Source organism: Cervus canadensis, chromosome 3, assembly GCF_019320065.1.
Source record: "Cervus canadensis isolate Bull #8, Minnesota chromosome 3, ASM1932006v1, whole genome shotgun sequence".
In the NCBI taxonomy this organism is placed as follows: Eukaryota; Metazoa; Chordata; class Mammalia; order Artiodactyla; family Cervidae; genus Cervus; species Cervus canadensis.
Genome location: NC_057388.1, coordinates 86,374,698 through 86,398,598, shown reverse-complemented (window position 1 = coordinate 86,398,598; position 23,901 = coordinate 86,374,698). Strand labels below are relative to the sequence as shown.

The following is a 23,901-nucleotide window of genomic DNA, read 5'->3' as shown; positions in this document are numbered from 1 at the left end:
CTATATTCGTTGATTAGTTCTAGTAATTTTCTGGTAGAGTCTTTAGGGTTTTCTATATAGAGGATCATGTCATCTGCAAACAGTGAGAGTTTCACTTCTTCTTTTCCTATCTGGATTCCTTTTACTTCTTTTTTCTGCTCTGATTGCTGTGGCCAAAACTTCCAACACTATGTTGAACAGTAGTGGTGAGAGTGGGCACCCTTGTCTTGTTCCTGAATTCAGGGGAAATGCTTTCAATTTTTCACCATTGAGGGTGATGCTTGCTGTGGGTTTGTCATATATAGCTTTTATTATGTTGAGGTATGTTCCTTCTATTCCTGCTTTTTGGAGAGTTTTAATCATAAATGAGTGTTGAATTTTGTCAAAGGCTTTCTCTGCATCTATTGAGATAATCATATGGTTTTTATCTTTCAATTTGTTAATGTGGTGTATTACATTGATTGATTTGCGGATATTAAAGAATCCTTGCATTCCTGGGATAAAGCCCACTTGGTCATGGTGTATGAATTTTTTAATATGTTGTTGGATTCTGTTTGCTAGAATTTTGTTAAGGATTTTTGCATCTATGTTCATCAGTGATATTGGCCTGTAGTTTTCTTTTTTTGTGGCATCTTTGTCTGGTTTTGGAATTAGGGTGATGGTGGCCTCATAGAATGAGTTTGGAAGTTTACCTTCTTCTGCAATTTTCTGGAAGAGTTTGAGTAAGATAGGTGTTGGCTCTTCTCTAAATTTTTGGTAGAATTCAGCTGTGAAGCCATCTGGTCCTGGGCTTTTGTTTGCTGGAAGATTTTTGATGAGAGTTTCGATTTCCTTGCTTGTGATGGGTCTGTTAAGGTCTTCTATTTCTTCCTGGTTCAGTTTTGGAAGGTTATACTTTTCTAAGAATTTGTCCATTTCATCCAAGTTGTCCATTTTATTGGCATAGAGCTGCTGGTAGTTGTCTCTTATGATCCTTTGTATTTTAGTGTTGTCTGTTGTGATCTCTCCATTTTCATTTCTAATGTTGTTAATTTGGTTCTTCTCTCTTTGTTTCTTAATGAGTCTTGCTAATGGTTTGTCAATTTTGTTTATTTTTTCAAAAAGCCAGCTTTTAGCTTTATTGATTTTTGCTATGGTCTCTTTAGTTTCTTTTGCATTTATTTCTGCCCTGATTTTTAAGATTTCTTTCCTTCTGCTAACCCTGGGGTTCTTCATTTCTTCCTTCTCTAATTGCTTTAGGTGTAGAGTTAGGTTATTTATTTGGTTTTTTTCTTGTTTCTTGATGTAAGCCTGTAATGCTATGAACCTTCCCCTTAGCACTGCTTTTACAGTGTCCCATAGGTTTTGGGTTGTTGTGTTTTCATTTTCATTCATTTCTATGCATATTTTGATTTCTTTTTTTATTTCTTCTATGATTTGTTGGTTATTCAGAAGCGTGTTATTTAGCCTCCATATGTTTGAATTTTTAATAATTTTTTTCCTGTAATTGAGATCTAATCTTACTGCACTGTGGTCAGAAAAGATGACTGGAATGATTTCAATTTTTTTGAATTTACCAAGGCTAGATTTATGGCCCAAGATGTGATCTATTCTGGAGAAGGTTCCGTGTGCACTTGAGCAAAAGGTGAAGTTGATTGTTCTGGGGTGAAATGTCCTATAGATATCAATTAGATCTAGCTGGTCCATTGTGTCATTTAAAGTTTGTGTTTCCTTGTTAATTTTCTGTTTAGTTGATCTATCCATAGTTGTGAGTGGGGTATTAAAGTCTCCCACTATTATTGTGTTACTATTAATTTCCTCTTTCATACTCGTTAGTGTTTGCCGTACATATTGCGGTGCTCCTATGTTGGGTGCATATATATTCATAATTGTTATATCTTCTTCTTGGATTGATCCTTTGATCATTATGTAGTGTCCTTCTTTGTCTCTTTTCACAGCTTTTATTTGAAAGTCTATTTTATCTGATATGAGTATTGCGACTCCTGCTTTCTTTTGGTCTCCGTTTGCATGAAATATTTTTTTCCAGCCCTTCACTTTTAGTCTGTATGTGTCTCTTGTTTTGAGGTGGGTCTCTTGTAGACAGCATATATAGGGGTCTTGTTTTTTGTATGCCATATCAGCCAATCTTTTGTCTTTTGGTTGGGGCATCCAACCATTTTATAGGGTAAAATTATTGATAGGTGTCGGTCCGTTGGCCATTTACTTTGTTTTTGTTCACGTTTAATACACTATTCTGTGTTTCGCTGTCTAGAGAAGATCTTTAGGCATTTGTTGAAGAAGCTGGAGCTGGTTTGGTAGTGCTGAATTCTCTCAGCTTTTGCTTATCTGTAAAGCTTTTGAGTTCTCCTTCATATCTGAATGAGATCCTTGCTGGATACAGTAATCTAGGTTGTAGGTTATTCTCTTTCATTACTTTCAGTACATCCTGCCATTCCCTTCTGGCCTGGAGGGTTTCTATTGATAGATCAGCTGTTATCCTTATGGGGATCCCTTTGTGTGTTATTTGTTGTTTTTCCCTTGCTGCTTTTAATATTTGTTCTTTGTGTTTGATCTTTGTTAATTTGATTAATACGTGTCTTGGGGTGTTTCGCCTTGGGTTTATCCTGTTTGGGACTCTCTGGGTTTCTTGGACTTGGGTGGCTATTTCCTTCCCCATTTTAGGGAAGTTTTCAGTTATTATCTCCTCGAGTATTTTCTCATGGCCTTTCTTTTTGTCTTCTTCTTCTGGAACTCCTATGATTCGAATGTTGGGGCATTTCACATTGTCTCAGAGGTCCCTGAGGTTGTCCTCATTTCTTTTGATCCTTTTTTCTTTTTTCCTCTCTGCTTCATTTATTTCCTCCATTTTATCTTCTACCTCACTTATCCTATCTTCTGCCTCCGTTATTCTACTCTTGGTTCCCTCCAAAGTGTTTTTGATCTCATTCATTGCATTATTTATTCTTAATTGACTGTTTTATTTCTTCTAGGTGTTTATTAAACATTTCTTGTATCTTTTCAATCTTTGTCTCCAGGCTATTTATCTGTAACTCCATTTTGTTTTCAAGATTTTGGATCATTTTTATTATCATTATTCTAAATTCTTTTTCAGGTAGATTCCCTATCTCCTCCTCTTTTGTTTGACTTGGTGGGCATTTTTCATGTTCCTTTAACTGTTGGGTATTTCTTTGCCTTTTCATCTTGTTTAGATTGCTGTGTCTGGAGTGGGCTTTCTGTATTCTGGAGGTCTGTGGTTCCTTTTTATTGCGGAGGATTTACCCATTGGGTGGGGTTAGATGATTGGCTTGTCAAGGTTTCCTGGTTAGGGAAGCTTGCGTCAGTGTTATGGTGCGTGGAACTTGATTTCTTCTCTTTGGAGAGCAATGGAGTGCCCAGTAATGAGTTTTGAGATGGGTCTATGTGTTAGGTGTGACCTTGGGCAGCCTGTATGTTGATGTTCAGTGCTATGTTCCTGAGTTGCTGGAGAATTTGCGTGGTATGTCTTGCTCTAAAACTTATTGGCTCTTGGGTGGTGGTTGGTTTCAGTGTAGGTACAGAGGCTTTTGGACGGTCACTTATTACTTAAAGTTCCATGTAGTCAGGAGTTTTCTGGTGTTCTCAGGTTTTGGGCTTAAGTTTCCTGCCTCTGGATTTCAGTTTTATTCTTCCTGTAGTCTCAGGACTTCTCCAACTATACAGCACTGATAAGAAAACTTCTAGGTTAATGGCGAAAAGATTCTCCCCCGTTAGGGACGCCCAGAGAGGTTCACAGAGTTACATGAAGAAGAGGAGAGGGAGGAGGGAGATAGAGATGAGCAGGACCAGAAAAAGGGGGACTCAAGAGGAGAGAGACAGATCTATGCAGCTGTTTGTTCCCAGAGTGTTCTCCGTAGCCCAGTCACCTACAAAAATTCACAGAATTGGATTGGGAAGAGAAGGGGAAACGAGGAAATAGAGGTGTTCTGAGGTAGAAAACAGCGAGTCAAGATTGGGAGAGAATAATCTTCAGTTTAAAAATAGGGCTTCTCTTCTTTTTTTTTTGTAAGGTTATAGTGTATTGAAAATGAAAATTAAGTAGTAGAGGAGTACTAGAGGACTTTAAAAGAAATAAGAGAAAAAGAAAAATAGAAAATAGAAGAGAAAAAGGAAAGAAAAAAAAAAAAAAAAAAAAAAGAAAGAAAAAAAAAATTTTTTCCCTAATTAAAAAAATCGTAAAAATCGATGGAAATGAAAGTTAAGGAGTAATGGGGGAGTAGTAGGGAATTTTAAAGGAAAATAAAAGAGAAAAAATTAAAAAAAATAAAAAAAAGAAAAAGAAAAAAAAGTAAAAATATATCTAGGAGTTTCTCTGGAGTGTTGCGGTCAGTGTGGGTTTGGCTGTTTCATATAGCTCCTCGTTCCAGCTTACACTTCTCGATATCTACAGGCCCCTCCGGTGTAGTTGGTGTTTTCTACAGGGATTATAATCTGTTGCACCAGTCCCTTCTGAAGCGGTTCCCTTTGTTTATTTGGCTTCTGTTTGCAGGTCTCTTCAGAGCCTCATTTCCGCCCTAACACAGGCGGGCGGAGGTGGACTCTTATTCAGGTAGCTAGTTCCCTCGCTCTGCCGCGAGGGGCTGGCGCTGTGGGGAGGGGCTGGCGCTGCGGGGACGAACTGGCACTGCCGGGAGGGGCTGACGCTGCGGGGAGGGGCTGGCGCTGTGGGGACGGGCTGGCGCTGCCGGGAGGGGCTGATGCTGCTTTCTCCGTCTGCGCTGCTCAGGCTCCCGGCTGTTCTATATGGCGCGTTCCCCGCGCTGCGCGAGGTTCCAGCCCTCGGGTGTTCCACAAAAGTGCCGAACGAAAAGCTGCGCCTGCTCTCTGTGCCTTCCCCTTCAGAGCGGTCCAGGCAGCGAGGGGCTTGATGGGCGCGCTATCCCCAGGTGTGGAGCGCCCACTCCCTTCCACGGACCCAGTCTCAGTTTCCGCTGGCGCCAGTCGGGTGCATGCGCCTTCTGCCCTCCGCGTCCCCAGCCCCAGTCCCCGCCCGCGCCGGTCGGGTGCCTGCGCCCTGTGTCTCGCTGCGACCCTCCCCTCCCCCCTGCCTCCTGCCTCCGGCGGGGCTGGGCCGGTCCGCAGCCTGCGAGCTCTTCTCTGGACTTTCTCGGTCTCTTTGTTCTGCGAATGGCTGGCAGTGTGTTCGGGCCAGTTAATTTTCTCTCTCTCTTTTGGTCTCCCACAGTTCAAGTTGGCAACTCACAGAAGCTCCCTCCGATTGTCCTCAGGGCACTCAGGCCTGGACCCTACCCCAAGCAATGGCACCTAAGATTCCCTTCCCGGGACAGATCTCCGTCCTTAGCTCTTTTGTCTCACTTTTTTTCTTTTATATTTTGTCCTACCTCCTTTCGAAGACAATGGGCTGCTTTTCTGGGTGCCTGATGACCTCAGCTAGCAATCAGAAGTTGTTTTGCAAAGTTTGCTCTGCATTCAGTTATTCTTTTGATGAATTTGTAGGAGAGAAAGTGGTCTCCCCGTCCTACTCCTCCGCCATCTTGGCTCCTCCCCCACTTGAGTTGTTTCTAACTTTTGGCTATTGTCAATGATGTTGCAGTGAACACTGACATAAACATATCAATTTTAGTAGTTGTTTTCAATTATTTTAGGTATATATCTAGGAGTGGAATTGCTTAGCTATATGGGCCTGCTGGGATTTTAATTGAGATTGTGCTGAATTTGTAGAACAATTTGGAGTGAATTGATATCTTAACAATCTTGAGCCAACTGACCCGTGAACATGGTATATCTCTGTCATAGCATGGGCTGCCATAATGAAATACCATAGAATGGATGGCTTACAAAACAATTTTGTTTTCTTACAGTTCTATAGGCTGGGAAGACCAACATCAAGTTAGCAAAGTAGTTTTTATGCTGAGGCTTCTTTAACTTGACTTAAAGGCAGCTGCCATTTTGCTGTGTGCTTGCATGACCTCTTGTGTGTGTGTAGAGAGAGAGAAATAAGCCCTCTTATGTTTTCCCTTCTATAAGGGCTCTAATTTCATCATATGAGCTTCACCCTCATTATCTCATCTAAACCCAATTACCTCCCAAAGGTCCCATTACCAAATACCATTACACTGGAAACTGGGGCTCCAACATATGAATTTAAGTGGGAGGTATACAATTTAGTCTTCAGCAACTTCCTTACTTAAGACTTGTTTAATTTTTCTCAGTAATATTTTGTAATTTTAAGTATCCTACTTGTGTACACATTTTGTTAAATTTTAGTATTTCATAGTTTTTTGATGCTATCATAAATGTATTTTTGTTTCTTTTCCAATTCTCTATTGTTTGTATATAGAAATACAAGTAGTGATTCTTTTGCTATTGATCTTGTATGCTACAACCTTGCTTAGTTCTAGTGGCTTTTTTTTTTTATTTAAGATTTTCTATACACCCAGTACTCAATCAGATTGACTGTGAGTAAAGATAGTTTTGCTTTTTCTTTTCCTATCTGTGTGCCTGGTATTTCCTCCCTCCCCCATTCCCTTTCTTTCTCGTGCTGGCTAGAGCCTCCAGTGTCGGGTACAGTGGTACTGATGTGGGTAGACATTCTTGCCTTGTGCCCAGTCATAGGGAGAGGATATGCAATCTTTTACCATTAAATGTGATATTAGCTGCAGGACATTTTATTTCCATTTTAATATTTGTAATAATATGATCAGTTTGTTGGCTACACAGGCTTTTTCTTTACCCAGAGTCTGTAGTCAGTGATTATGCTAGCTTCAGGCCCTGTAATTCTGTTTCAATTAGAGCAGTTCTTATTTGTCCATGTTATATATGAGCTGCTGCATAATATTTTATTTCCCTGGTTCCATGGCTAAAAATAATTTAAAAATTACTGGCATAATGTCATGCTATTGACTTTTATTGGAGTTCAAAGCAGCTAGTGAACCTCATTGATGAAAATACTGAATATTATGAAACTCAATTTTCCTTGAAAAAAGACCCATAAGATAAATTCCTAATGGAATTTAATACCAAGGCCACACTCGGAATTAGTATATAAAAGTATTACAAATCTGCTCTATAAAGTTATGAGAAATTGCTTAATCAACTATATTTCCATTTTCTTCTTAGTCTCATGGAAGCTCAGAGCTGAATATTGTGCATAATCACATCAATGATGATTTTTATATTTGCATCTACTTTTCTAGTACTTTGGTATGTTTTGATTTATTTCCATCTTGATCTATTTATGTCTTTTGTTGTAGGTCAATTCAAATCCTATTAGAAAGGATTTAGAAGTATAAATAATTATCTCTTTTTGAATTAATAAAAAAGCTATTTCATAAAAGGATCTACCTTTAAATATTTAATTGGAATAATATCTACCTTTAAGAAGCTTAATGGAAAGCTATAAATGGAAAGTCTCTAGGCTTAGGAACACTGTCTTTTATTAACCTTGCAAGATAAAGCTTCTAAAGAGAAGCATTTGGAATGATGATCTTGTTGAGATGAAACTGAAATGCTTATGACTAAAACAAGGGGAAACAAAACCCAGAGGCCTGCTGTTTTCTTTAGTGATCCAAAAGAAATGGTTGAATATTCTGAAAGTATCCTAATAAATGAAATGGTAAAGATTCACAATAACTTGGTTCCTGGGTGATATGGTAACAGAAAGTTGAGAGTTACTGTAAGCCATTCCAGTCTATCCTTATGCTTGAGGAAGTGGTTTGTTTTTCTATGAAAATAACTAGAACAAAAAATTTTAACTATAGTAATTGTAGTACCACCTAATGCAATCACACAAAAGTGTATTTATACATTTTAATGCCAATTGTAGATGTCTTGACCTAAAAGAGATATAGAGTGAGAATTATTTTACAAAAAGTTGAATTCTCGACCACCCTAAATGTTTAATTTTTATATGCAATTTTTTGGGAGGAGAAAAGACACAGCATTTACTTTAAAAATATTTGTATGTGTTTATATTTTAGTATTAATATATATATATATCTTTAATGTTTGAGAGTAATATTAAAGTTCTGCTAATTACATGGGTTATTTCATATTTCTCACAATAATTAACAACAATCTTCTAATGGAAGTTATACTTGTGTCCATTATACAGATGAGAAACTTAGCTTAGAGATGTTCAGTAATTTGCCCAAAGTCAGATAGTTGGTAAAAGGCAGAATTGGGATTTAAACCATAACTGTCTTAATCGATGACTCAGTTGGAAGGCATTTGACCCTTAACAGTGGCTTACACAAATAAAAATCTTTTCCTCACATCAAGTTTCCTGAAAGAAGCAGATTGCTTACATTGGTTTGCTTGCATAGTTCAATAATGCTATGTTATCTTTGCTTTTACTGTTCTCAACAAGCTGGCCTTTCATTTTCACATTTTATTTATTTATTTATTTTTGCTTCATGGTTGCAATTTGCACAATGCAGGTTCAGACATCATATGTTCAGGACAGGAAGACCAGGCAAGTGATAGTGCCAGCTAGAACTGTGCCACATGAGAATCCTTGGCTTACAAAAGAGAAGCAGGAAAAGTAATTGTTAGCATTCCTAACCACAGAAGAAGGTGGCTAGGGCCCAAGAATAGCTCTTTGGTCTGCCCGATAAATACATCAAAATGTTGACGCTGTCAGGTTAGCACTAGTGGAATTTGATTATGATGATGCATGAGTTTTAAAAGTCATGATTGAAAGAGGGAGAGTAAAAGAGAATATTTCACTTCTTGTAGAATCTGTAATTCAGTTTTCCATCAGAGAGCTTTGGGGCGCTTTTCTTTGCTAGCTCCTGGCGCTCAGTTTTGCAGTACTCTATTATCTTTCTCCAATATGTTTCTGGAGTACTGTCATGTGTAACCTATCAGAGATGGCAAGAGAAAGAGAAACTAAACTCTGCTGTAGCTTAGAGTTTAGTTAAGAGATCATGCAGACATGCATTATAGTAGAAAGGGTACCAACAGTATGGTGAAGGGCGCACATTTCATATTATAATATTATCAATATTTTGAAAAAGAGATAAGCATGAATAATCATGTATTGTTAAAAGAATTTAAGCTGGTTACCAAGAAGCAAAGTTATAATTTGTTATTTTGTTAGCTTCTAACAATAATTAGAGTACCCCCAAAAGATAACCGAAAGGTAAAAAACCAAAACCCAAAATAAAACAGTATCAGGGATGAAAAGTTAAGAGCAGTAAGGAAATCTCACTGAAGTGAATAGCTGTTAGTAAAGTTATGCTTTGCCTTGGTTCATGAATCTAGTTAGTTTCAAATCATTTTGCTTTAAGAGCCTCATATGATCTCTGCATTTAGGAAGGGTTAATATTATAAGGGTAACGGTCAAGTGGCCATCTTCATGTCTGGTATCTCTGGAGATTTTTTATAAATGGAAAATAGTTTTATAGGTTTGAAAGAGATTATGTGGGGTCACTTATTCAAGAACTAATATATTGATGCCTGGCCTGTACTGTGAAATGCATCCAGCCCCAGAACCATAGAAGTCATGGTTCTTATGCTCAGGAGCCTGTGGTCCAGGGAAGTTGGTCTTCTGATGTCCATTCAGCTCTCATGTTATGGACCTGCAGCCATCCCTGTCTACATGCTAAAGCCAGTTTGACTATTTCAGTGAAACTGACTGATCAAATTAGGCAAAAATGCCAAATGGATAATCAGAATACTCAAACTACCTGTATAAGCTGATACATACCTACATGTTTCTGGCATTCAGCAAAAAATGTAGAATTGTGTCAATTGAAATTCTGCTTTATTCCCATGTTTATGAAAACTTATTGTCTACTATTGTTAAATTTGACAAAATATCTGGAAATTATTAACCCGATCTTAAAATGTGGTTTTATCAGCAGAAAAATGATTCCTGTAAGTACTCAGGAGAGTGCCTAGCACTAAGGTTACACAATTAACAATTTGACGAGTGAATGTTGCTGGAAGAAAGTAAATAAATCACACTGTCTCTGGAGAACTTTCTTTTTTAAGAGTGAGTAGAGCTCTTCTAACAGATCCTTACACTTATAAATAGACACTTTAGAAAAGTTATAGTTTGTGTTGGTTAAGTCTAGTTAAGTTCAAATTATTGTGCCTTAAGAGCTTCTATGGCAATTTTCCTGGAAGTGCTTAAAGTGATACGTGAAAGCCTTCTCCTGATGAATCTAAATCCTCTGTTAAACTGACAAGTTGTTTTGATGTCCTTTGCATAAAATGACATAACGTCATTTCTTGTGCAGAGCAATGTGCTAGCTGGCAACTGTTTACTTGCTGTGAGGTTTAGATGGTAGTATTTTGTCAGAGGAGCTTTGTATATATTCCTTGGCTTTTAGCTTCAAATGCTCAGTGCAACTGAGATGCCACTTCTTCAGATGAGAAACTCTAGTGTTGATAAGTTCAAAGACTGTCAAATTTTGATAGCCTATGCCAAGAAGAAAGTGGACCATCCATTTACCTGTTTTTCTGCGGCATCATTTCCTTCAAATGCCCAGCCCATGTCCACATACTGGCTAATTTTTAAACTGGAGTGTGCCTACTCCCGTGGGTAAAGAGAAGAAATCTATTTGTTGTTGTTATTGTTTAGTCTCTAGGTCGTGTCCAGCTCTTTTGTGACCCCATGGATGGTAGCCTGCGAGGCTCCTCTGTCCATGGGATTTCCCAGGCAAGAATACTGGAGTGGGCTGCCAGTTCCTTCTCCAGGGCATCTTTCAGATCCAGGGATTGAACCTGCCTCTCCTGCGTTGGCAGGCAGATTCTTTACTACTGAGCCACCTGGAAAGTCCTAATCTGCTATTATAAGTGTCAGAACTTGATAAGAAAGTCATTTAACTCTGGCCACTGGATGATTTGTAGCAATGCTTTATCTGCACAGTTACGTGTTTGAGATGCAACTATGAAAAGACATATTCCTTGCTCTGAAAGAACGTAGTATTTAATATGCAGGAATTGTGATGGGTGCCGCTATAGGAGAAGGCACAGAGCTGGATGGTGCAAAGCAAGAGAGCACCTGAGCCAGTGTGGTGGGGGGTCAGGGAGACCTTGGGTGTCTGTGTAGGAGCAGCCACAAGATGATTTCAGATGTGAAAGGAAAACTGTTATTTTTTCACAAAATTAAAAGCTTTAATATTCTTAGTATTGAAATTATATTCTAAATATGCAAATAATTTTGAAGATGGAGAGGCAGCCTAGCAGAGCATTTAAGAGCTCGGACTCTGGAGCCAGATTACTAGGTTTGCATTATGGATTTTCCTTGTATTAGCTCTGTGGACTTGGGCAAGACCCTTAACCTATTTATGCTGCAGTTTCTCTGTTTATAAATGGGGATCATGATACTACCTAGCTCACAAGGTTTTTAGAAGGAGTAAATGAATTTACATTCATAAAAGTCTTTGAACATAGAAGTACTATATGTGTTTGTTAAGTAAATATTGTCATACAGACACAGAAGTATTTAAACACACTTATTTGCCAGGGACCTGGAATATGACTTATGTCTTCTGTACTCTCCAAGTCAATGAAATTAATTCTGATATCCTGAAGCTCCTATACAGTGGTATTGAGAAGTGGGTTAAGCATTGATTGACTATGATCTCATCTAGTGATATTGCTTATGCATATTAATGTATATTATAATACATATACATGTATGTGTATTAATAATTTTGAATAGTTTTTAGGGAATCTTGAAAAATGCAAAAGTAACAAATATTAAAGTCTGCAGAGTTTCTCAGAGTCTAGTACATTTATGATAATAGGAACTAATTATTATAAAAGAGGGAAAAATGTTGGACTTTAGTTACTTTAAGCATCAGTTAACTTGTATTAAAGACATAATACAACTACAAGGATTAATTTAGCTGCAATAAAATATGGCAGAAAGATAAGAGAAACTTCCTTTCCCTTGATTGCTAGAGCTAGTTATGATACTAATAAAAGAAACTTGAATTTTCTTTTATACGTTTAATCTTCATGAAAGAAGAAATAGATGTTTTTGAAAAGGTAGCTAGAACATCCTAATAAGGAATCTTTCATTAGTTCTGCTTCAGTTACTAATAAACTCAAATTGCAGTCTTGTTCTTTGGACAAGTAAAATACATAGAGATAAATATTTAGTTTGAAATCACAACAAAGTAATCAGTTTGTTCTTTTTATTTTTTATCCTCCTGGGCAGTGGTGAATTTATTAATCACTAGTAGATCCTCTCTTCAAAGGCTGAGCTGATTTTATTTTGCAGGTGTTGAACCAAAAGTTGCCTGTAGAATGTCATTCTGTAATTAATTCAAGCTACTGAGCTTTGGATCCTATGGAAAAAGACATAGTGTAGGTTTCATGTGGGTGTAAAGGAAATGGGAAAGGTATATATATTTTGGCCAAAATAATGCTGGAATAGTTTGTTGTGCTTCTTAAAACTCCCATTTATGTCAGTGAACTCAGTAAATTATTTCTAAAAACTTTTTTTTTCTTCCTTCCTTTGTGTGTGTGTGTATGTGTGTGTGCGTGTGCGTGTGTATGCTGTGTGGAAGGAGTTTGGTAAAAACTTGGGAGGAAGATAATTAGGAAAGTTTTAGCTAGGTAATGTGAGGAGACATATGCAGGTACCTAAGTCATAAGAGCCAATGGCACATTAGCCTGAAAAATCCAAAATCGTTTTCAGGGACCAAACAGGTTATTTATAATCCTCCTAAATGAAAAGGTCACTTTAATAATAGAATTATTCAGTTTCAGCATTATCTTCTCCAAGCACTAAGTTCATGAAAAAGAAACTTGATTCTGTAGGTATTAGGGAGCCAAGGTGCATTCGTAACTAGGGTAATGACAGGCTATAATTTTTCTTATTCATACAGTATTTACTATTTGTCGTCCCTCTGTCAAACCTTGACTTGACCGTTTTTTCCCAGGCTGCTTGGAAAGGTATAGGGAAATAAATATACAGAGCAGACAAGATGTGGAAGAAAGAACCCTGGAAGATGGAGACAGCTCCTTCACACGGCAAAGAGGATGAGAAAGGCCATCCTCAGGCAAAAGACCCCCATAGTCTCCAAGAGGGCAAAGCCCGGAATGGCTTCAGAGAAGAGCTGTAGCTTCAGAGAAGGATTCTCGGCATAACCAGTGCTGAGGCTCCCAAACACAGTCTTAATCCCTACCCCAGAGCCAAGCCCCTCTGACTGTGGCATTTCCAACCCAAATGAACTTGGCTGCTGCGTCAATGTCCCTTGAAATGGTGCTATTTTGGAAGCTGCTGCTAGGGATAAGTAAGGTCAGGGGACATGTGACTGCCAAGTTGCAGCTCTCATCTATTAGTACCATCACAGAAAGTGGTTGACTCAGCAGCTGAGAGGTAATCCTGACCAGTGAGTGCAAAGAAGATGAACTTGGGGCAGGCATATATTTTCTGGGGGTGGGGACACTGGCAAGAGCTGCTCCCAGGGCAGATAAGACAGAGAGGGGCAATGGCAGACTGTTTTAAGATTAACTATGATTTAGTGTACATGATCAATTGCAAAGAAGAGAAATTGAGATATTAAACCTTTGGGGGAAGTTGTTTTAGTCATTCAGGTATAAGTAGTGACAGACTAGACTGTATGGCCCCCTGGGAACAGAATAAAGATATTAGTTCAAGATACTAATGACCTGAAACTAAGGCGATCTAATAACAAGGTGAAGAAGCTGGGGGTGGAGGTTTTCCAAGAGGGAATGTCAAATAGAAGTAGTGAAGAGTAGCTGCATCTAAAAATGTGATCATTGGAACTACAAAGCCTGGAGAACACTTGATGATGGAATAAAGCATACAGGCGAGATGCTTTTTTTCAAGCTGTGGGTAGACAGTTAAATGAGAAAAAGGCAGGAAAAACAGTAAAATAGTAAACAGTACTGTGGAGAATGATCATTTTGATAATTTAAGATAATTAGTTTGGGATATTTTTGTAATGGTATCTTTATTTAATGAAAAAAAGTCTTGATTCATACTGAGAATATACAAGCTCTTTTTCCTTAAGAAAGGAGAAAGTTAAACAAAACTTGGAATCAGAAGTGTTAAGAGTAAAAAAAAAAAATGTGGGTAGAAATTCTAAAGAAAAAAAGACTGAAAAAAAAACCCAGTAGATTTAAGGAAAACCTAAAAGCATCAGTGTTTTCCATCTGAAGACCATTAAGGGAAAACGAACTGATGGCTGTAGTGTTGGGCTCACTTGAATGAAACAAAAATACCTTGTTTCCATGAGTTTGAAAGGAAGATACTCTGCATTAAAATTCATAACTTAGGGACTTCCCTGACTATCTAGTGGTTAAGACTCCACACTTCTTTTTTTTTTTTTCCATTTATTTTTATTAGTTAATTACTTCACACATTGCAGTGGGTTTTGGTCATACATTGACATGATCAGCCATAGAGGACTTTCCCTCATCCCGATCCCCCCCCCCCCCACTCCCTTCCACCACGATTCCTCTGGGTCTTCCCAGTGCACCAGGCCCGAGCACTTGTCTCATGCATCCCACCTGGGCTGGTGATCTGTTTCACCATAGATAATATACATGCTGTTCTTTTGAAACATCCCACCCTCACCTTCTCCCACAGAGTTCAAAAGTCTGTTCTGTATTTCTGTGTCTCTTTTTCTGTTTTGCATATAGGGTTATCGTTACCATCTTTCTAAATTCCATATATATGTGTTAGTATGCTGTAATGTCTTTATCTTTCTGCTTACTTCACTCTGTATAATGGGCTCCAGTTTCATCCATCTCATTAGAACTGATTCAAATGAATTCTTTTTAATGGCTGAGTAATATTCCATGATGTATATGTACCACAGCTTCCTTATCCATTCATCTGCTGATGGGCATCTAGGTTGCTTCCATGTCCTGGCTATTATAAACAGTGCTGCGATGAACATTGGGGTGCACGTGTCTCTTTCAGATCTGGTTTCCTCAGTGTGTATGCCCAGAAGTGGGATTGCTGGGTCATATGGCAGTTCTATTTCCAGTTTTTTAAGAAATCTCCACACTGTTCTCCATAGCGGCTGTACTAGTTTGCATTCCCACCAACAGTGTAAGAGGGTTCCCTTTTCTCCACACCCTCTCCAGCATTATTGCTTGTAGACTTTTGGATAGCAGCCATCCTGACTGGCATGTAATGGTACCTCATTGTGGTTTTGATTTGCATTTCTCTGATAATGAGTGATGTTGAGCATCTTTTCATGTGTTTGTTAGCCATCTGTATGTCTTCTTTGGAGAAATGTCTGTTTAGTTCTTTGGCCCATTTTTTGATTGGGTCATTTATTTTTCTGGAATTGAGCTGCAGGAGTTGCTTGTATATTTTTGAGATTAATCCTTTGTCTGTTGCTTCATTTGCTATTATTTTCTCCCAATGAGGGCTGTCTTTTCACCTTGCTTATAGTTTCCTTTGTAGTGCAAAAGCTTTTAAGTTTCATTAGGTCCCATTTGTTTAGTTTTGCTTTTATTTCCAATATTCTGGGAGGTGGGTCATAGAGGATCTTGCTGTGATTTATGTCGGAGAGTGTTTTGCCTATGTTCTCCTCTAGGAGTTTTATAGTTTCTGGTCTTACATTTAGATCTTTAATCCATTTTGAGTTTATTTTTGTGTATGGTGTTAGAAAGTGTTCTAGTTTCATTCTTTTACAAGTGGTTGACCAGTTTTCCCAGCACCACTTGTTAAAGAGGTTGTCTTTTTTCCATTGTATATCCTTGCGTCCTTTGTCAAAGATAAGGTGTCCATAGGTTCGTGGATTTATCTCTGGGCTTTCTATTCTGTTCCATTGATCTATATTTCTGTCTTTGTGCCAGTACCACACTGTCTTGATGACTGTGGCTTTGTAGTAGAAGACTCCACACTTCTATTGCAGGAGGTTCTCTGGTCAGGGAACTAAGATCCCACATGCTGCATGGCTAAAAAAAATTCATAACTTAAATAATCTTTTCCATTAACTGTTTACCTGTTATGATTGATTTTTCCACTAGGAAGTAAGCTCCATGAGAATAGGTACCATATCTGTTTTCTTCATGGTGATATATCCAGCAGCTAGAAAAGACATAGTTAAGTATATGTTGAATGAAAAAATGAGTATACAGTCACACCCTCTGATCTTTAGCAGGCAATAAACTCTGCCCAACTCTAAGAACAATTCACAGTAAGGAAAAGCAATCTCTTTGAGTATTAAAATACAACAGAGAGCAAAGTACTTATATATTTAAAAATATTTATTAGAGAAACATTTGTCATTATACTTACTTATATTTAGATTTAGAATGCTCTACTGTGGTTTTCATTTTAGTAGATTCACCTGCTTAGTTATAGCTCATTTGGGAAAATATTAGAACTATTCTGATTCCCTTGAGATTTCTGTGACTGGGCCAGGGGAGGAGGAAAGAGTTGTTCAGGAGTGTGTTAAATTGGCCTTGTATTCAGAATTCACCCAGTGATAATACATATCAGTATCATGTATTGAACTGTGTGTAGGAGCAGATGTCTGGCATGTTTCAGGCTACTTTTGGGAATAGTCTCTATTGAAGAAAGGAAAGTATGCTTCATATCCATTCATATCATTTATGAGAGTAAAGAGGGATTTCTCACAAAGGGAGAATGCTGGATGGACTATTATATTTAGCAAGATAAAGCACGCTATGTGCAAATTACCAGAGTCAGTCAGTATAGAAGAGGACAAAGAGATATAAATACATTCCTGTGGAAGGAGATTAACTCTCTAAAGAACAAACACACAAGAAAATAGATGATTCTCTAGGTTTGGTTCCACTCCCCAGGGTAGCCATTTGTTTCCATTATTTTTATTAGAAAAAATCTTTTGCAAGAACTATTTTGCCCAACAATAAGGTGTTTGAATATTGGAATCTTGGGGTTAAGAGGGATTTTCAAAAATTATCTAATCTTACCACCTATCTGATCCTTGAATTCATTTTTCAAAAACCTTGCCAGGGATCTTCCAGTCAGAGATCCAGCACCTTCTAGACAGAGTGGCCAGGAGCTCCATCCTTGGAGAACTTTGACACTAAGATATGCTTACAGAATCTAATTCTGCTGTTTTGTGCCTGCCATTCATCTGGCTTACTTGTTGAAACAACACCATGTCCAATTCTTTTTCCCACTGAAGTTCTTAGGGTATTTGAACATGATTATCAGATATCCAAGGCTAAAGATACATGATTCCTTCAAGAGTTCCTTGAATGGCAATGATTTGACAGATCACTCCTGAGGGTATTCAGTTGGTCCATACATACTTATACTTCAGTATGTCTAGGGTGGTCTATGGAGTTTTTCTCCTTTTCATATAGACTGTCTCCTCTCCCCTTGTTTTGTCCTCATTTTTCTCCCTCCCTCTCCTTCCCTTTTTTCTTCATCCCTCCTATTATTCTATACTACCTCCATTCATTCATTCAACAAACTTTCAGTTTACTGTTGATGCATATTAACCTTTCTAAAGGCCATGGGTTCACAAAGAGTCAGGCACGACTGAGCAACTGAACAACAACATAGACTAATATCATGAAGCCTTTGTTGCATGGATTGTTACTAAGTTATTGCTACTGTCCAGTCTGTACAAAACAATTGTCCTTTGGATTTAATCACCTTGTTTTACATTTATTTTTATTACTTTTCATCTTATTCAGCCCATGTTTCTAACATATTAGCTTCTTTTTTGATCCCTTTCAATCATCCAACACTGGCCTGTCTATAGATTCCAATGTGTCCTCTTTATGGTGTCATTCTCATTGATGAGAATGTGAAATGTTGAAACAAATGGAACCTAGGAAAGAATCCTTCTATGATGTTGGAAACCCAGAACCATGTTAGCACCCTCTGGGTATTATTGTTGAAACTGTGACTAATCTGTCTTAATATTCATGCACTCAGCTTCTACTTACTGCATTTTGTCCACAAAGATAAGTTAAAAGATCTTCTGAAGGTTCACTGAAGGTAATGTATGTTAGGTCTTTACATTTTCTATAATCCCAAGAATTATACCTAAGAAGGGAAGGGCATTTGCCTGTTATCCTTTCCTTCTGAAGTTGTTGTTTCATTCTCTTTTTAGCATATTTCTTCTTAGGCAAGCAAACCTTTAGATTCCCTAACAGACACACAAGACTGAGAGAAGGATATTGGAAAAAGTCAAACATTCAGATAATTATTGGAAATAACAAGGCATTGTATGGGAGTACAAAACATAAGATCAAAATGCTTTGACGGTCGAGTGAGATCCACTACTTCCTAATCAGCAAAGGACTTGAAATAATTGATGTTTTTGTTAAAACAAACCAGAATCTTCAAAACTCTGCTAATGCTTATTTCTTGAGGTTTTTCTTGTCTTTCAAAGAACTGAAAATAGTTAGAATCGTCGTATACATTGATATCATGAAACTGTAAGAAGTTTATACACATTTTGATCAAAATAGATAAAATGCACAAGGAATTCTTTAATGGAGATAAATCCTTGTGGAAGGTGTATACAAATGAGTGAGTTGGATATTAGAGTGATGGATGGAATTGAAGAATTACAAGACCAATCTTTGTCTTTTTCTGTGGAAAATAAGAGTGAAGTTGCATTTATTGTGCAACTAAACCATTAGAGACAGAATCAACTGAACAAATACTGTCCTCTATTTGTTGTTATTCAGTTGCTAAGTTGTGTCCAACTCTTTGCAACCCTGTGGACTGCAGCACGCCAGGCTCCCCTGTCCTTCACTATCTCCTGGAATTTGCTCCAATTCATGTCCATTAAGTTGGTGATTCTGTCTAACCATCTCATCCTCTCCTGCCCTCTTCTCTTGACTTCAATCTTTCCCAACATCAGGGTCTTTTTCAATGAGTCATCTCTTCACATCAGGTGGCCAAAGTGTTGGAGCTAATGCTTCAGCATCAGTCCTTCCAAGGAATATTCAGGGTTGACTTCCTTTAAGATTGGTTTGAGCTCCTTGCAGTCCAAGGGATTCTCAAGAGTCTTCTCCAGCACCACAGTTCAAAAGCTTCAATTCTTTGGTGCTCAGCCTTCTTTATGGTCCAACTCTCACATTCGTATATGGCTATTGGACAAACCATAGCTCTGACTAGATGGACCTCTGTCGGCAAAGTGGTCTTGGCTTTGTAATATGCTGTCTAGGTTTGTCATAGCTTTCCTTCAAAGAAGCAAGTGTCTTTTAATTTCATGGCAGCAGTCACTGTCTGCAGTGATTTTGGAGCCCAAGAAAATAGAATCTGTTACTGTTTCCACTTTTTCCCCTTCTATTTGCCATAAAGTGAAGGGAATGGATGCCATGATCTTAGTCTTTTTTTGAACGTTGAGTTTCAAGCCAATTTTTTTCACTTTACCCTTTCCCTCATCAAGAGGCTCTTTATAGTTTGTCTTCACTTTCTGTCATTAGAGTGATAAACAGGAATGAATTTTCTGTAAGATATTGCCACTTCCTCTTCACCTAAGCTGACAGATATTCTCTATGACCAGTGTGACTGTGTCTAAGATATCATTATTCAGGTGACTGAGTTTTATATTAAATTATATTCTACACATGTAGCATTTAAATTATGTAGACATTTTTGTTAAATTTCGTGATATCTTGTATTTCTTATGCTGTAATTAGAAACATGAAAAAATTTTAAATACCACAATTAAACAAATCATTATTATGGTAAACCTTTAATATATAACTATAGAAAGGAATATAATATGAGCCAGGACCAAAAGAGGTTTCCAAGGTACAAAGGGTTTTTTTAGAAATATAGATTTCATTGGTAGTTTGTGTTTGTGTGTGTGTGTTCCTAATATAGTGAGAAAATGAGATAGTCATCTATACTGGTGTATTTTGAAATTTTAATTATTATTGCTACAGTTTGTCACTATTTGGACCCTCAAAAAATGTTCCTGATACTACCTTCCTTATATCTTATGTTTTCTTTTCTACTTGGTTTGAGTATTTGTTATCAATTTCATCATTAAAGGAGAAACTGGACAGTCAAAAGATAAACAGTTAAAATGAAATTTTCATAGTTGGAGAATTGCAAATACAGCTATGATTTTATTCCAACATTTCATTAAAGATTTACATTCTTAGAATTTTTAGAAACTAAAATGAATGTTATTTGATTTTCTTGTTATCATTAACCCATGTGCATGGAGATTACCAGAGACCATTGACTGAAGTTATTGGATATCTTGAGCTCCCAAATAAAAATGTCAGAAGATATTGCCCTGTTCTATGTTGTGTTACAGAATGGATGCACTTCCTGTGGGTGAGGGCATTAGTGTTAAAGTGAGGGAAGTTATATGTTACTCCTGCCTTCATACAAAATTCCTAGAGTGAAGGGAAACTGTAATCACCATAAATTTATACAAAATTAGGTTTGGTTTGATTTGGGGTTTTTTTTGGCCATACCTGGTGGCTTGCAGGATCTTAACATTTTGGATAAATATTATTGTCCCCACTAAATGAATTAAGAAACTGAGACTTAGAGAGATGAGGTCACTTGCCCAAGGATGTATAAATACTGGAAAAGCAGAATATGAACCCAGGTGGATTGACTCCAAAGTTCTAACCAGTACATTATATAGCATTAAAGTGTGATCTGCAGACCAGAGGCGTCGATGTCTCCTAGGGATATATTAGAAATGCAAATTTTAGGACCCTAACCCAGATGTAAGGAAATCCTGAAAGCAAGGCTCAGATATTTTAACAAGTCCTGCAGGTTATGCTGAGGCTTCCTAAAGCTTGAGGACCACTGTTACATAGCATAGGGGTCTCCTACAACAGGAATAGGAGGCATTGCTAATAAAGATAGGACCTAATAAAGTTTATTGGCTAGCTGGCTGGCTTATATTGTAATCCTAAAATAATGTCATATTTGCGAGGTTGACTAAGCTTTTAGTTGCTTAATAACAAATAAAATTGCATTTGCTTAAATGTGCTTTAATTATAGTTCCCAGTAGGCAGAACTATGGTAACAAAATATACTAGGCTTTAATGTTTTTTGCATAATGAGCAGAGTCAAAGCATTTAGCACAAATGGATTACAATTCCCCATGTTATATGGGAAAGTTCTAGAAGGACCACATATCTTTCTTAGGTCTGACCTCCTCTTGTTCTCCATCTTAGTCTAATCCTATTATTTTCTTTCTAAAAAAGTAAGGATACAGTATCTGTGTTCCTGAGAGGAAAGGACAAACTGACAAGATCCCTCCTTATATTATCCTGCGTTGACAGATTGGTTAAATCTAGCATTTGTAATGCAGACAGAAATAAACAGTTTCTGAACAAAAGCTGATTAAGAATTTAGCTGCAAAACAAAGAACTTGCTTGCTTTAGTGAAAAAAAAAATTGATTGACATTAAGGAATTAAGCATCCCCAAAGGATAAATAAATTTGATTCCAAGAAAAAAAAAAGACAGTTTAAAAAATAATATACCAAAGCGACAAAGTGCAGAGATGCCTGGTGAATGTGATTATGTCTACCCAACTTCAGTACAACTATTTGAAAAGCACAGCATTCAAGTTGTAATTTTTTTGCTCTGCATGATGCAAAATAAGCAATTTGATTGTTCTTTTTTCCACTAAATTGACTGGTTTTTGAATGCATTATTTGACCCACAGTACTGTATTATCCGTAGCATTTCCCAGATGACTGAACTAAGTAGATGTCTTATTGTTGCTTTTTTCTAATAGATGTGTATGGGAATGAAGATAGTGATAATTGGAAAAGAGGAAAGCATAGCATTTGGAACTTGAAAGTGCAGATTTTAGAAGCATGAGTGGTCTTCAGCCTAGAAGACCTGGTGTTTGGCTGCAGTCACGGGCAGGCTCTGTCTCTGCCTGCATAGGCTTGTACACACTTGTCAGCGCAAATTGAAAAGCTGAAAGTGTTAGTTGCTCAGTTGTGTCCAACTCGTTGCGACCCCCATGGACTGTATTTCACCAGGCTCATTGTCCATGGAATTCTCCAGGCAAGAATACTGGAGTGGGTTGCCATTTCCTTCTCCAGGAGATCTTCCCAACCCATCTTCCCTGGTCTCCTGCATTGCAGGCAGATTCTTTACTGTCTGAGCCACCAGGAAGCCCAGATTGGTGACTTATAAATAGGGCAGAAGGGTCCAGGGTCTTGTGCAAATCCTGAAATACTCCCTTCTTGGTATCTGTTTCTAACTTTTCTCTGATGTGGGGCTTGAATCTCAAAATGGGCCCTGATTTCTACCCAAGAGCAGCTTCCTCTTGTGTCTTCCTGCCTGCAGTGTCTCTCTCCACTCCTGTCCTACATACCCTGTCCTGACGTTGCCTGTGCTTCTGTCCGGCTTGAACTTCAGCTCTGGGGAGCCCATACCACCTGTCCCAGCCTTGAACCTTGCCTACCATGAAGCTTTGGCCAGCCTCTTGGAAATCAGTCCTGTTTGTTGACTTATGGGGGAGGGTGAGTTGGTTAAGTGCATCTGCTAAGTGTACCAGTTAAGTATATCTGCCTGCTTTGAGGCCGCCATCAGTGATTCAGTAATTTTAAGATCTGGAGTAACTCCTCTCTGGACCTGTGTTTCCTCATCTATTTTATATCCAGTGATGCATGTGTGTATGTTTGCTTCTTTTTTTGAATGAATGAATGAATGCTGATGAAAATAGAATAGAATGTTTCAGATGCTTATCAAAGTCTACACATAGATGAAGTGCTCAACATGTGTTTCTCTTTATTATTATGGACTTTTTCTTAGTCTTTTGTTTTGGAGAGGGGTGCAGAGCTCCCCCAAAGCCATTTTACTGATGGGCTTTGGGGGAGAGTTAAAGGGGTGGGAGGACAGTGAGATCCAATGTCCTTCTCCTGGCTGGGATCTTTCTAACTTCACAGTGGCTGAAATTCCTACTTTGTTTGGATATTTGTTTGTTTTCAGCACTGTTACCACCTAGTCCCTGTCTATATAAAATGGTCCCTGGCCACAATCTGTATCCTGTTGGCTGGTTTTGGCTACTTTCATCTGACCACTTTCCACAACCTGCCATAACAAGACCAACACACATTTAGCATGAATCCCTTAATTTATTTAGAGACATTTATTGTTATCCACTAAGGCTCAAGAGAGGAGAAGGCAATGGCACCCCACTCCAGTACTCTCGCCTGGCAAATCCCATGGACAGAGGAGCCTGGTGGGCTGCGGTCCATGAGGTCCCAAAGAGTCGGACACGACTGAGAGACTTCACTTTCACTTTTCACTTTCCTGCATTGGAGAAGGAAATGGCAACCCACTCCCGTGTTCTTGCCTGGAGAATCCCAGGGATGGGGGAGCCTGGTGGGCTGCCGTCTATGGGGTCACACAGAGTCAGACACGACTGACGCGACTTAGCAGCAGCAGCAAGGCTCAAGAGGATTGAGCCACTGAATGAAATGGTTTCCTCAATCTGTGCAATTAGAAAAACATTTTAGGAAATTTTCTCCTACAATTCTGTGAGAATTTCTGTGGGAGAAAGTTCAACATAGCACAAGTGCTTAGTTCCATGCTTCTGGCTTCCTGGACTGAGTAAATAGTATAATGCCAGGAGTACAGAGTTTAACCATTTAATGTATAGTCTTGTCTGCTTGTTAATTTAGGCATCTATAGAGAGGATCATTGGTTTTGGTTTCAGTGCTTGGCTTTTGCTTGACCTTGCAATAGCAGTCAGCCAGTTTAAGCAATTTGTCATTCTTATAGCAAGGATGCAAAGAAGACCCCAAAGTGGTAAGTGGGTTTGGATGTCAATGTAGCTAAAACTTGATGGAGGTGGATGATTGATTAGATTATGACTGACATAGACATACTTCACTGACCATGATTTAATAGCTTCACAATTTTCTTTTCATTTCTAGAGTGTTTACATACTTCTGAGTTGCTTATTAGATAAATCTTAGACCATGGCATTATATTACCATGATGGTACAGTGGAAAACTCATAAATCACATCTAATGGATATCA

At 38.1% G+C, this 23,901-nt stretch overlaps 2 protein-coding genes across 5 annotated transcripts in view; one reads left to right on the top strand and one right to left on the bottom strand.

Moving 5' to 3' along the window:
- Positions 1 to 23,901, top strand: part of GRM8 (glutamate metabotropic receptor 8) — an 850,596-nt gene that overhangs the window by 282,841 nt on the left and 543,854 nt on the right. The window lies entirely within an intron of this gene.
- The window catches only part of LOC122438915 (ATP synthase F(0) complex subunit C2, mitochondrial-like), a 51,962-nt gene continuing 41,002 nt past the window's right edge, over positions 12,942 to 23,901 (bottom strand). The window contains 3 exon segments of the mRNA XM_043464234.1: positions 12,942 to 13,112; positions 13,114 to 13,323; positions 13,325 to 13,417. Coding sequence (XP_043320169.1) covers positions 12,942 to 13,112; positions 13,114 to 13,323; positions 13,325 to 13,417 — 474 coding nt within the window.